The sequence below is a fragment of the Arachis ipaensis genome, chromosome B09 (genome assembly GCF_000816755.2).
Source record: "Arachis ipaensis cultivar K30076 chromosome B09, Araip1.1, whole genome shotgun sequence".
Lineage (NCBI taxonomy): Eukaryota > Viridiplantae > Streptophyta > Magnoliopsida > Fabales > Fabaceae > Arachis > Arachis ipaensis.
Genome location: NC_029793.2, coordinates 5,394,935 through 5,406,073, shown reverse-complemented (window position 1 = coordinate 5,406,073; position 11,139 = coordinate 5,394,935). Strand labels below are relative to the sequence as shown.

The following is an 11,139-nucleotide window of genomic DNA, read 5'->3' as shown; positions in this document are numbered from 1 at the left end:
TCTACTATATTAATTAATATATATATTTCTTATTAATAAATTTATTATATGAATAAATATACGAGTATAATAATTAATGAGTATAACTTTATATTCTCTTAAATATATCTAAATTCAAGATGTTTTTTAATATTTTTTAATCTTTTTACGTAAGTATAACTGGTACTTTTGATAAAAAAAAAAAAATCATATATATTAGCATTTACAGCTCTTGAGCCAATAAAATAACGAAAAGGAAGTAAAATATTTTTTTTATCTCAAATATTTGAAAAAAAATATTAATGTTTGTTTCTATTATTTTCATTTTATTTGTATTTCAAATGTTTTAAAAGTGTCATGGAAGCTTAATGAAAGTCATTTTCATTTGTCACATTAGTCGTTTTCAACTTTTCATTAATGAAAATGACTTTTTCTTTGGAATTTATTTTTTTATATATTTTAAAATATTTTTAAAATATTTTTGTCGTTAATAAAGTTAGAAGATATTTTTGTAAGAATTAGATAATGAAAATATTTTTAGTTATTTTCTCTTTTGAAAGAACATTATATGTATTCTTTTTGCATTAAAATTAAATTGTTAAAAAAAGCGATAAAGAAGTAAATTTACCTTATTAAAATTATTAAAGAATGATACAAATATCCTCACTCTAAAATCTAAATATGCCATAAACTACATTCAACGGAAGTTGACTACGTTACCCCTCAAATTTCTTTGAAATCCTACTTTTGCATTTATAAACCATATTATGGGTTTAGCCACGTTTGATCCTAGATTTCTAGTAGTGAGTAGTCCAAGTCATAGAGTCAGCTTCACAGAAATTTTAAATAATAAATGTTTATTACTTTATTCATATTGGTAATACTTGTTCCAATGGATACAATAAGTTTATATAAAGCAAAGAATATAAATTTACAGTGAGTAAAAGAAAAATTGGTAGATATAATTATTAGGGATGAACGCGCATCGGATCAGATTAGATATGATCAAAATTTTGATCCGATCCCCACTAAAATTATCGGATCGGATCTAATATCTGCAGTTTTTAAAGTTGGATCCGATCCGCACATTTGCGGATCGGATATCAGATATATCCGTAAAATACAAAAATATTTTTAAAAACTTATTTTTATTAAAAAAATATCAAAAAAATTCATTTTTTCTATTCTTTTAAATATGTTTATTCTTAAAATAATATTAAACATACTTTTCTTAAATAATAAATTAAAATAATACAACATATATGATAATTATTAGTTGAAATAAAACATAAAAATAATATTTACTTATTTATTTCTTTATTTTTGCGGATACGCGGATATGCGGATCGGATATATGGATACCAACACAAAATTCGCAATCTGATCCGATTAATGTGCGGATCCGATCCGATCCGAAAGCCTTGCAGATGGAATCCATATCCGCAATTTTCGTATCGGATTCGGATGAACACTGCGGATATGCGAATCAGATCCGATCCATGAACACCCCTAATAATTATGGTAGATACAATCATCTTATCATCTGAACATAAGAAAAATGGGTCTAAAAATTAAAAATAGGTAACATTCTAATAAGAATAATATAATGTAAATTTGGACTCAATTTCAATTAGATATCAAATTCAAGTTACTCGGCTTGAATATATAAGGTTAGCTTGATGAAATCCAAGAGTACCGTAACATCAACAAATAATAAATAACTCATATATAGAATAAGTATAATGTCACTTTCAATAAGTTAAAAATAAAACATCATTTATCAACAACGTCTGAGTGTCTGAATTAAACATGACAATTTAGTCACATGCTCAGGCATTAAATTACAAATTATAGACCTGACTCAAGGAGTTTAAGGTAAAACTGAATCGAAGAGAAACTAGATGAAGGTGATGCATTGTTCTAGTGTAACAACGTGATTAAAATGAGCTGATATTAATGATTGCAATTATATTTACCAGTATAGCTATGTGCATATATAGGCATATAGCAGAGTAGGCACTACTATAGGTCTATAGCTAAGAGTTTGTTACACCAGAAAACAGAAATAACGGAAAGTTTCCTTTAACAGAAAGTACCTGAATTCTGTTAAAACTACATACACTCCTTCACTGACGGACACTTGAAAAATATATATATATATATATATATATATATGTTGTGGAACATGTTTTGAGCTAAGAACACAAGCTTGTGAGTATTGAGCCTAATTGTGTGGTTACATCTTATAACCATTTATCTTCCTTTATTTTGTACCAAATTTTTGGGTCCTTCATGTGGACAGACTCTTTCCTCCTCATCTTTGCCTTTTATTCATGCAGACCTCATTACTCTTTACATATCCCAAAATCACTTGAATGGTTCAAGATTCACGTGGAAGAAGAAAATCTCTTCCTTCTTGAGGATTCAAGAAGCCACACACTAAAGACGCAGGTGATTTTCTAGTTTGAGACATTTTAGATAGGTGCAACCAAGCATTGAATTGCTACCAGTTTTTTCCGCACCACATAGGCTAGCAGTTTCAATAGTTTCAGGCAAGAAATTGTACTGCTTTCAGGGTCTTTTGGGAGCCCAATACCTGTACAGGAAACCAAAGTTTTTTATTCTCAAATTTACTATAAGAAGCATAATGACATAGTACCATAATTCTGGCAAAATATAGGAAATAGAACATCTGTTTTACGAAAAATGAAAACATCAACCTATGGAGCTAGCGTTGTGTTTATATACATATATTTGATGAATTTAATTTTTTTGCCAAAATTACCCACATCTGATGTCTTTCAGTAAGCACAACCAAGATATAATGGCCAACACACAAACAAGATGCTTGAAACTGCGCCTTTCTCAAAGTCAATATACATCAAGGAAGGAAGCCTTTTACAAGAACCATTAGTTTATCATCGAATGTTGCATTATCATATCCACGAAACGACATGCATCTTCTTGCAATCTTAGACTCTACATTTTAAAACAGAGATAACTATAATTAGACAGGGACAAGGAACAAGTACGAGCAATGATGGAAATTTTAAATAAAGCATAATATCAGCACAAAAAGCTATAAACAGTATGTAACCTTGATTATTTGCTTTCCTTGCAGCAGAAGCAAATTCTTTAATTGACATAGTGGGTGGTTCAAGAGATTCATTGGTATAGCAAGTTGCTCCATTCTTAAATAAACCTGAACAAAGCAAGGTAGGATTATTCAGTCAATAAAAATGTACAGAGACAGTGCAAGAGGTGGCTTTGCAAGACATGGACAATGCAAACTTAGTGCACCCCAATTCTTACCTTGCCTCAGCCATGTATTAATGTAGACAACTTAGTGCACCCCAATTCTCACCTTGCCTCAGCCATGTATTAATGTTGGCTCTTCAATCTTCAATATAATAATAAAAGCCAACATTTCATGTCTTTTTGCACTCAAACTATATAAGACCTTATGAGTATGAGTATATTAGAGATTGTAGATATTGACATAGAGAAGTATATTGGGATAGTAACATTCAATTTTGGCAAATGAAAAGAGTCAGATGAGCAATACATATCGAATTCCATGAGCGCAAATCTGGAAGACCCAATGCAAGAGTATGCTGAAAAACATAGTATCTTGTCAACAAATAAAATCTAGGTTTAGACCAGGGATTTACACACGGAATTAAGATAAATATAAAATATACTTTCATAAATATTATATATAGAAAAATAGACTGGAGCGCTTTTATCAAGGTGACAGAAATAAAAACAAAATTAAAATTAAAATAAGATGGCATAAGAAAAGTAAGCTATTTTTTCCTAATTGGTATGACTTTTTAGTTTTTACTAAAAAAGCAAGATAGTCCGTTTCATGAAGTATTGCCTACCCGAATGCCACTGACTTGCTTTCATTGCACACTACATGATGGTCGATGGAGTATGTATTAGGATGATAAAGACGAGGCGAATCTGCAATAATCCCTGATGATGGAGTATGCATTAGGACGATAAAGACGAGGCGGATCTGCAATAAACCATACAAATAATGTAAGCAATATAGAAGCGATCATGAAAAAGTTTACCGTTTTGTTATTTTCTAAGCATCTAATTTGTTATCCTTAAAAAATTGGAAAAAATGGCACCCATAAGAAATGAAAAGATAATAAATATTGACGTGGTGTATTAACAAGAGAATGAAAATGGTTGATGCAAAGGATTATAATAGGAGAGCAGTGAGTTTAGGGAAGAACAAAACAAAAACACTTACCAGGAATGAATTGAATCCCTGGGTGTTCCATCTCCTCCAGCTTACGCCTCAAAGAACATTCTTCCCCCATGTAGATATTTTCTATGGAGGCAAGCCAATGTTTTTCTGTGATATTCTCAAGCTTTTCACAGTCAGCAATTGCTAAAGTTTTGAGAGAGGTAAGATGGTGAAGCCCCTTGCAGTCAAGCGTCTCCAGATTTGGAAACTTGCGCAATATAAGACACTCAAGAGAAGCAGTAAGGTAACCCTCTCCTGGGAACGACTTTATATCAAAGCATGAAGCAAGCTTAAGATGGGTAAGGCATTCACTCTGCAAAACATTTGATGTAATCCAACTCGCTAGTTTCTCACACTCAATGACCTCAAGAGTTTTCAAACTCGGAGGGAGGCACTCCTCAGCAAAACAATCGATTTTTCGGCAATATTCTATATACAGCTCCTGTAGGTGGGGCGCAGCCAACCCTAGCGACGGCAAGGATACTAGACTGGGGCACTTTGAGATCCTTAAACAAAGNNNNAAGTTTTTCCATGCTTTGGCATTTACTGATTACGAGTTCCTTGAGATTTGGAAGGGCCCCCAATTGAAACGACGACAGTGAACCACACCCCTCTACATGAATCTCCGTTAGTGACTTGTGTTGCAGTTGCTCGGAGAATGTTAATTTTTGAAGCCGGCAAATAATCTCCTGAAATTGATATGGCTGACTCACAGTTCATTATACGCAGACGACGGACACGTGGCGGTTGGATGTGCGGTAGCCACTCCAATACGGAATTCGCCAGCTGGGTTCCTGAAATTACTATATTGTGGCGGTAGTAGGATATGCGGTCGCCACTCCAATACGTGACTCTTGCGAAATACGTAGAAGAACCATCTACAAGTAATTGGTGAAGCTTGGGAGCCCTCGGCAGCGGACATGCAAGCTCTTCACAATCAGCAATGGTAAGTTCCTCCAGAGCCGGAAGGTGAGCAGGCAGATCTCCTCTTAACACCGGACAGCTTTTTAGTGAAAGGATTCTAAGCTTAGGAAAACCATCAAACTCATCAGGAAAATGCCATTCCCGCCAACCAGACATGCTCGTAATTTCCAGAGTTTCAAGAGACTCGAAGGGTGTCTTCTGCTGAAATGATCCATTTTTTTTGTTGTGAATCTCAAAATCAATTCTCTCCAACCCATCAAGATCAGAAAACTCCAGATGCCGTAAAAAGGGTAAACGTCCTAGTGAAGGAAGCTCACAACAATTCTTACAACGCTTCAGCCTCAATTTGGTCATATTGGAGTAGCAAGAAAGGCCTAACCAATCTGGGAATGTTTCACCTCGATAACCAACAATTGATAACTTTTTCAAGTTTTGATGAGGTTGTAACTTGTCAAGTATATCTCTTTCACTTTGAACATCATCAATGTCACCATCTGGAAGCCAATTCAACTTAGAGTGTTGATGTGCTTCTTGTTACCCATCTTTGCCTCCAAAACTTCACCGCTATTCTTGACATTCTCCAACTTGGAAATGCAAAATGAGCCACGGAGAATGTCCAGTGTTTCCAGTTCTCTTATCCCATTTTCTTCATACTCGCCGACAATATAATCACTTAAGAAGTTTAGATGCTTTAACTTGCTCATTCCCTTCGGCATCTCTTTCAGACGAGAAGCTCCTCGAATATCAAGGTGACGCAGGTTCACAAGATCTTCCATGCGGCGGGGAAGCATATCTAACTCATCACAATTCCTCAACTTCAAAGTTTGGAGATTGTATAAATTACATATTGACTCAGATAACGTCATAATAGGTGTGTCAGAGAGATTCAAGTAACGCAAAAGAATCAATTCACCTATTGAATCAGACAATAACTCTATAGAAGAGTGTTTAAATGACAAAACTCTTAAACACCCTAATTGTTGTTGTAAGAGCCAAGAATCGCTTTCAATATCAATTGATTGATCATGGCGAAGGAAAGTAAAATCTAAAAATGTTCTCAGGTGTACTGCTCCATTATTGGCCTCTCGAAATAATTTGATGCTATCCTCAAATTTTGTAGCATATGATAAATGACGAGTTTTGTTGTCTATCATGCATCGATTGCCAAATTCTTTAAGTTTGAAATAGAATTTCCCAGCAAAAAATGTTGCTAGATCGCGCATAAGATCATGCATTATAAATAACTTTCTGTTAGTACTAGCAGGTTGAAAAAACGACCTTGCAACTAATTCATCAAAATATGCACAGCCAATATTTTCTAAGGTGTTGTTTTCCTTTGGTTGTAAAAGATCTTCAGCCATCCATAACAAAATTAATTTGTCTTTGTCAAATTCATAATCCTCTGGATATAGTGAACAATAAACAAAACATCGCTTTAAATGTGAAGGAAGGTAATGATAACTAACTCTTAATGCAGGACTAACATCTTCCAGAGTTCCCAAATTTTACTATCAAGTACATTCTCCCAATCTCCTTCATTATACTTATTGCGCAATAAACCCCCAAGTGTCTTCACAGCCAAAGGTAACCCCTTACATTTTTCAACAATTTTTCTATCAATTGGCTCTAGAATTGCATATTGTTTAATACCAGTAGAAATGGATGAATGCTTCAAAAACACCGACCAACAATCTTCCTCCGACAATAAACTTAGTCGATAATGTAGACTGTTAGGTGCGAACACAGAAGCAACATTTCCGCTACGGGTTGTTAGGAGAATCTTACTCCCCTTATTCCCATAGTAAAAAGGTTTTAGAAAATTCTCCCACATGTCTCGTTGCTCATCCCAGACATCATCTAAAACAACAATAAAGGTCCTGTCAACTTCTTCTTCAAATCAGTCTGAAGTGAATCAAAGTTATCCGTGTTATAGGGAGAAGAATCTATTGCCCCTATTATTGTCCTTATAATATGAACAGGGTCAGGATTTTCAGCAACACACATCCATGCGTGTCAAATTTTCCCATGACTTTGGCATCATTGTAAACCAATTGAGCCAAAGTAGTTTTTCCTATCCCGCCCATACTCACAATGGGAATCACAGTTACATGTGATTCAGCATCGCAGGTATCATCTAACAGCAATTTGATTATGTTCTCCTTGTCTTCGTCCCGACCAACTACGTCAGAACTAACAACGACAGATGTGGATGGAATTCTCCAAGATGTGTCCAACTTGGCACTCTTTTCCAGTCCAAGTTTACCTTTTCGTCGTACAAGAGACTCTAGTTTGCCAACTATGACATTGACACCGCTATCTTCAATAATTGAATCAACAGGGCGAGACCAGTCATAAGAGTTACCTGGAGTGGCAGTGGCAGCTTTAGTGGAGAGTTCATCGAGGAAGTCATCAGCCATGTAGAGAGCATCTTGGAGATCTACAAGCCACTTCTTCACTCTATCGTTACGGAACTGCTTCAGCTCAGCATCATCAAGCACAGGATCAACATCACACAGAATTTCATCCAACCTTTCAAGCAACTCCAGGACAGAGTCATTTCCTTCCAGGACAGAGTCATCTTCAAGTATTGAAGATAGCTTCTTTGAGATAGCATCAACAAAAGAAGAGAGATAAGCTCCACCTTCAAGTTTTGAAGCCATGATTCAAAATCAAGTGCGGCAGATGATGAGAAAAGAATGAAAGGGGTTGAGAGAAGTTGTTGTAGCTAGATCGATGTAAAGTATTCAGTTCTCTAGGTTTTCTCAAGCAAAAGGAATCTCAAGTGTTTTCCGTTTGCAGAGCACAAATAATGAAGTAAAAATGTTCTTTGCTTTAGTAACTAGATATTGGTTAAATATCAAATTCTTAAATAAAATTTAGATTCATGCTTAATCAGTCATACTCGAATGTACTAAAACATATGTAAGAAATAAATAAAAATACTAAATTCTAAATTCTTAAAAAAATAAGTTTAAAAAATAATTTGACAATCAAAATAATTGCAAAATGTTATTTAATTAAACATTGGTTCTTCCTTACTAATTAAATATTGTAAATTTAACTATTTAGTTTTATTAACGAAACTTTGTTTTTTAAAATATATTGTTAGGATTTTTCTAACAGCTATATTTATTATTACTTTTAATTAAAGTTAATTTAATTTTTGTACGTTAGTCAAAATAGCTTTAAATTATAGCGCTACTAATAAGGTTTATTCAATCTAATAGTTACAGTTAAATTATAGCATTGCAATTGACATCAAATGGTGTTCAAACTTTTTCAAAATCTTTCTGCTCATCACTATTTAATTTATTGAACATTAATAATTTTCTTTATAAACCGTGGCAGCCTACCGGGACTTATGAATTTAAAAAATTCTTCATAAACCGTGGCTGGCTATAGGGTTTTTTGGGTATATTTTGTTGCTTGCTAAACCGTTGTGACCTACCACGATTTACGTTCAACACTTCTCCTTGCTAAACCGTTGATTACATGTAAATAGGAAACCGTGGTTAGCTCCCACGAATTACATAATAACAAAAAAGCACATGCAGGTAACGAAGTTCCAATTGTTGCAATCACGTAAAGCTTTTTCTTCTTTTATTTATTTGAGTACATTGCCCTTAGAATTATATATTATATATACTGGGGCTGGGCCAAAAACCTGCTCCACTAAAAATTCGTCCAGGTACGAGGTGGGTAATTACCTATCCTAAACAGATAGGGACGAAATGGGTATCACAGATTCGGATGGTATTGTTATTCCTATGACTAATATTAGTTTAGATATAAAATAAATACAAGAGAAAAGTATTGATTATTATCTAACATATTTTTCGTTAAAAGAAAATCACGCACCTCGAAAGACTACTAATGGGAGAAAGGCTTAACATAAGATTGTTGTATGAAGGTTAAAAAAAAAAGGATTTGGAGGAGGGGCCAATTAATGTTTGCTTCAAAACAACCATAGGATTTTTTTTTTCAAATCCTAGACGTCTAAACCAGCTTTGGAAATCTCTAAAGCCTTGTGGTATATATACCTTCTCTAAATCTTGATCAAGAAAAAGTTGTGTTGATTTTAAATTGCTGTACAAGCCAATTCTTGGCAGTAGCGATGCCAACAATTGTGAACCAGCACACTGACAACACAACTCTTCCCTCTTCTATCCACATTTCACACATTTGTACATAATTAACTTGCTGACATGTATAGAGTTATATAGATGGTTAGCTTTCTGTTAGTAACTACTTACTGTATTTATGTCAAGTAGAATAGTTAGTTAGTTGTATTCATACTATATATAGCTGGACTTGTAACATCAACAATTTAAAATTCACTAATCAAGTTTTCAATCTATGCAATTCACATTGAGAATTCAGAATTCAGAAACTCTCTTCTCTTGTTCTTGAATGTTCAATGTTCATCCCTTGTTGCTCATAGTTGGAACCAATTTTTCACAACAATAATGAACACTAATATTTAATTTAGTCATGCTACATGTTAGAATATAATTAAGATCAATTAGGATTAATTAGAATTATTTAATATATCTGAATATTTATTATAGAATATTACGTCTTTATTATTACGATTCTCCTTATAAATACCCTTCTATATTGTATTATTCCAGATAACTTGAATACAGTCAATAATATGTTAATAATATAAGTGTTTAATCAAATATTAATTGATCTTAATTATATTCTAACACTACATACTACAATAACTAGTATATATAATTTTCCTTCTTTCAATTCAATTATTAGATAAATTATTATGATAATCTCACTAAACATACAAGACACAAAACTTAATTATTCGATGATAACTGAATATAACAGATCTTGTTATATATAATAAAATGCAAAGCAACAAATTAAAAGATAAAATAGCTAACTTGCTAGCTATTGTTACAACAAATTGAACTTAAAATGCAACATAATTCCGAAGCTATTTTATTTTACTTTAGTACAGTGGTAATAGTATTAATTAGAAATGAACTATGAACCTACCTAGCTATGGGAGTGATATCAGTACTAATCAAGTTTAGACTCACCTGCCCAACCAAATCTTCATTTTGAAGGTCACAACTAGTATGTTTTCGAGCTAATTCTGCAGCCAAACACTCCTTTAGCTCTTTCACTATATCACTCATGTATGGTCTTTCCACTGAAATGGCAGACACAGAGGTCATTGCTATTTCAACTGCTCTCCATGCAGAGTTGCTGTCGAAATCCTTTTGTAATCTTGAGTCAACAATTTTTGTTATATCCCCTCTAGTAACCATTGTATTAATACGCTGACTTATATGATGAATCATGTCTTCCCTTACCATTACTACCGGCTGACCTGTGATTATCCTTAAAAGAACTACTCCAAAACTATACACATCACTTTTTTCTGTCAATCTGTTTGATGTTGTATACCTAGCACGGCGAATCAAATAATAATGTGCATTTGTTAGTTAATTTTTTTTATCTCTAATCAAATTTCTTTCAATAATCAAAGGTATGGATAACTAATCATATCATTGAAATGAAACACATACTCAGGATCTAGGTAGCCTGGAGTTCCCGCTACAATTGTCGACACATGCGTATCGCCGTCAGCCGCAAAGCATTTGGACAATCCAAAATCAGCAAGTTTGGCATGGAAGTTTTCATTTAATAGAATATTTGTGCATTTTACATCTCTGTGGATTATAGGTGGCTTACAACCATTATGCAGATATTCCAATCCTGGATTTAAGTTTCCACCATGCATGTATAGATAGTTATCAGTTAACAACTAAAATTTGACAAAGAAATAATTAAATTTACATATAAATTATTTTTCTTGCGCTAACCTTGGGCAGCTTCTAATGCTATTCGAAGTCTATCTTCCCAATTCAAGCACAATCCCCCATTGTTTTTTCCTTTATTGAAAAACAAGAGATTGCACAGTGTTAGAAGCTTTTAACATATATTTGTTGAAT

General features: G+C 33.5%; 2 protein-coding genes and 1 pseudogene across 2 annotated transcripts in view; all 3 read right to left on the bottom strand.

Moving 5' to 3' along the window:
- Positions 2,286-7,994, bottom strand: LOC107616517 (annotated as a pseudogene).
- LOC107614777 (putative disease resistance protein At3g14460) lies at positions 4,784-6,525 on the bottom strand. Its single transcript, XM_021111701.1, has 2 exons — positions 5,703-6,525; positions 4,784-5,658 (listed from the first exon to the last, which is right to left on the bottom strand). The coding sequence occupies exons 1-2, from the start codon at positions 6,523-6,525 to the stop codon at positions 4,784-4,786; spliced, it is 1,698 nt and encodes a 565-aa protein (XP_020967360.1).
- LOC107614778 (probable LRR receptor-like serine/threonine-protein kinase At1g51860) overlaps positions 9,911-11,139 on the bottom strand; it is a 4,811-nt gene continuing 3,582 nt past the window's right edge. Inside the window, exons 11-12 of the mRNA XM_021111700.1 lie at positions 10,714-10,952; positions 9,911-10,591 (exon numbers count right to left, since the gene is read on the bottom strand). Coding sequence (XP_020967359.1) covers positions 10,174-10,591; positions 10,714-10,952 — 657 coding nt within the window. The 3' untranslated portion in view covers positions 9,911-10,173. The remainder of the gene's footprint in view (positions 10,592-10,713; positions 10,953-11,139) is intronic.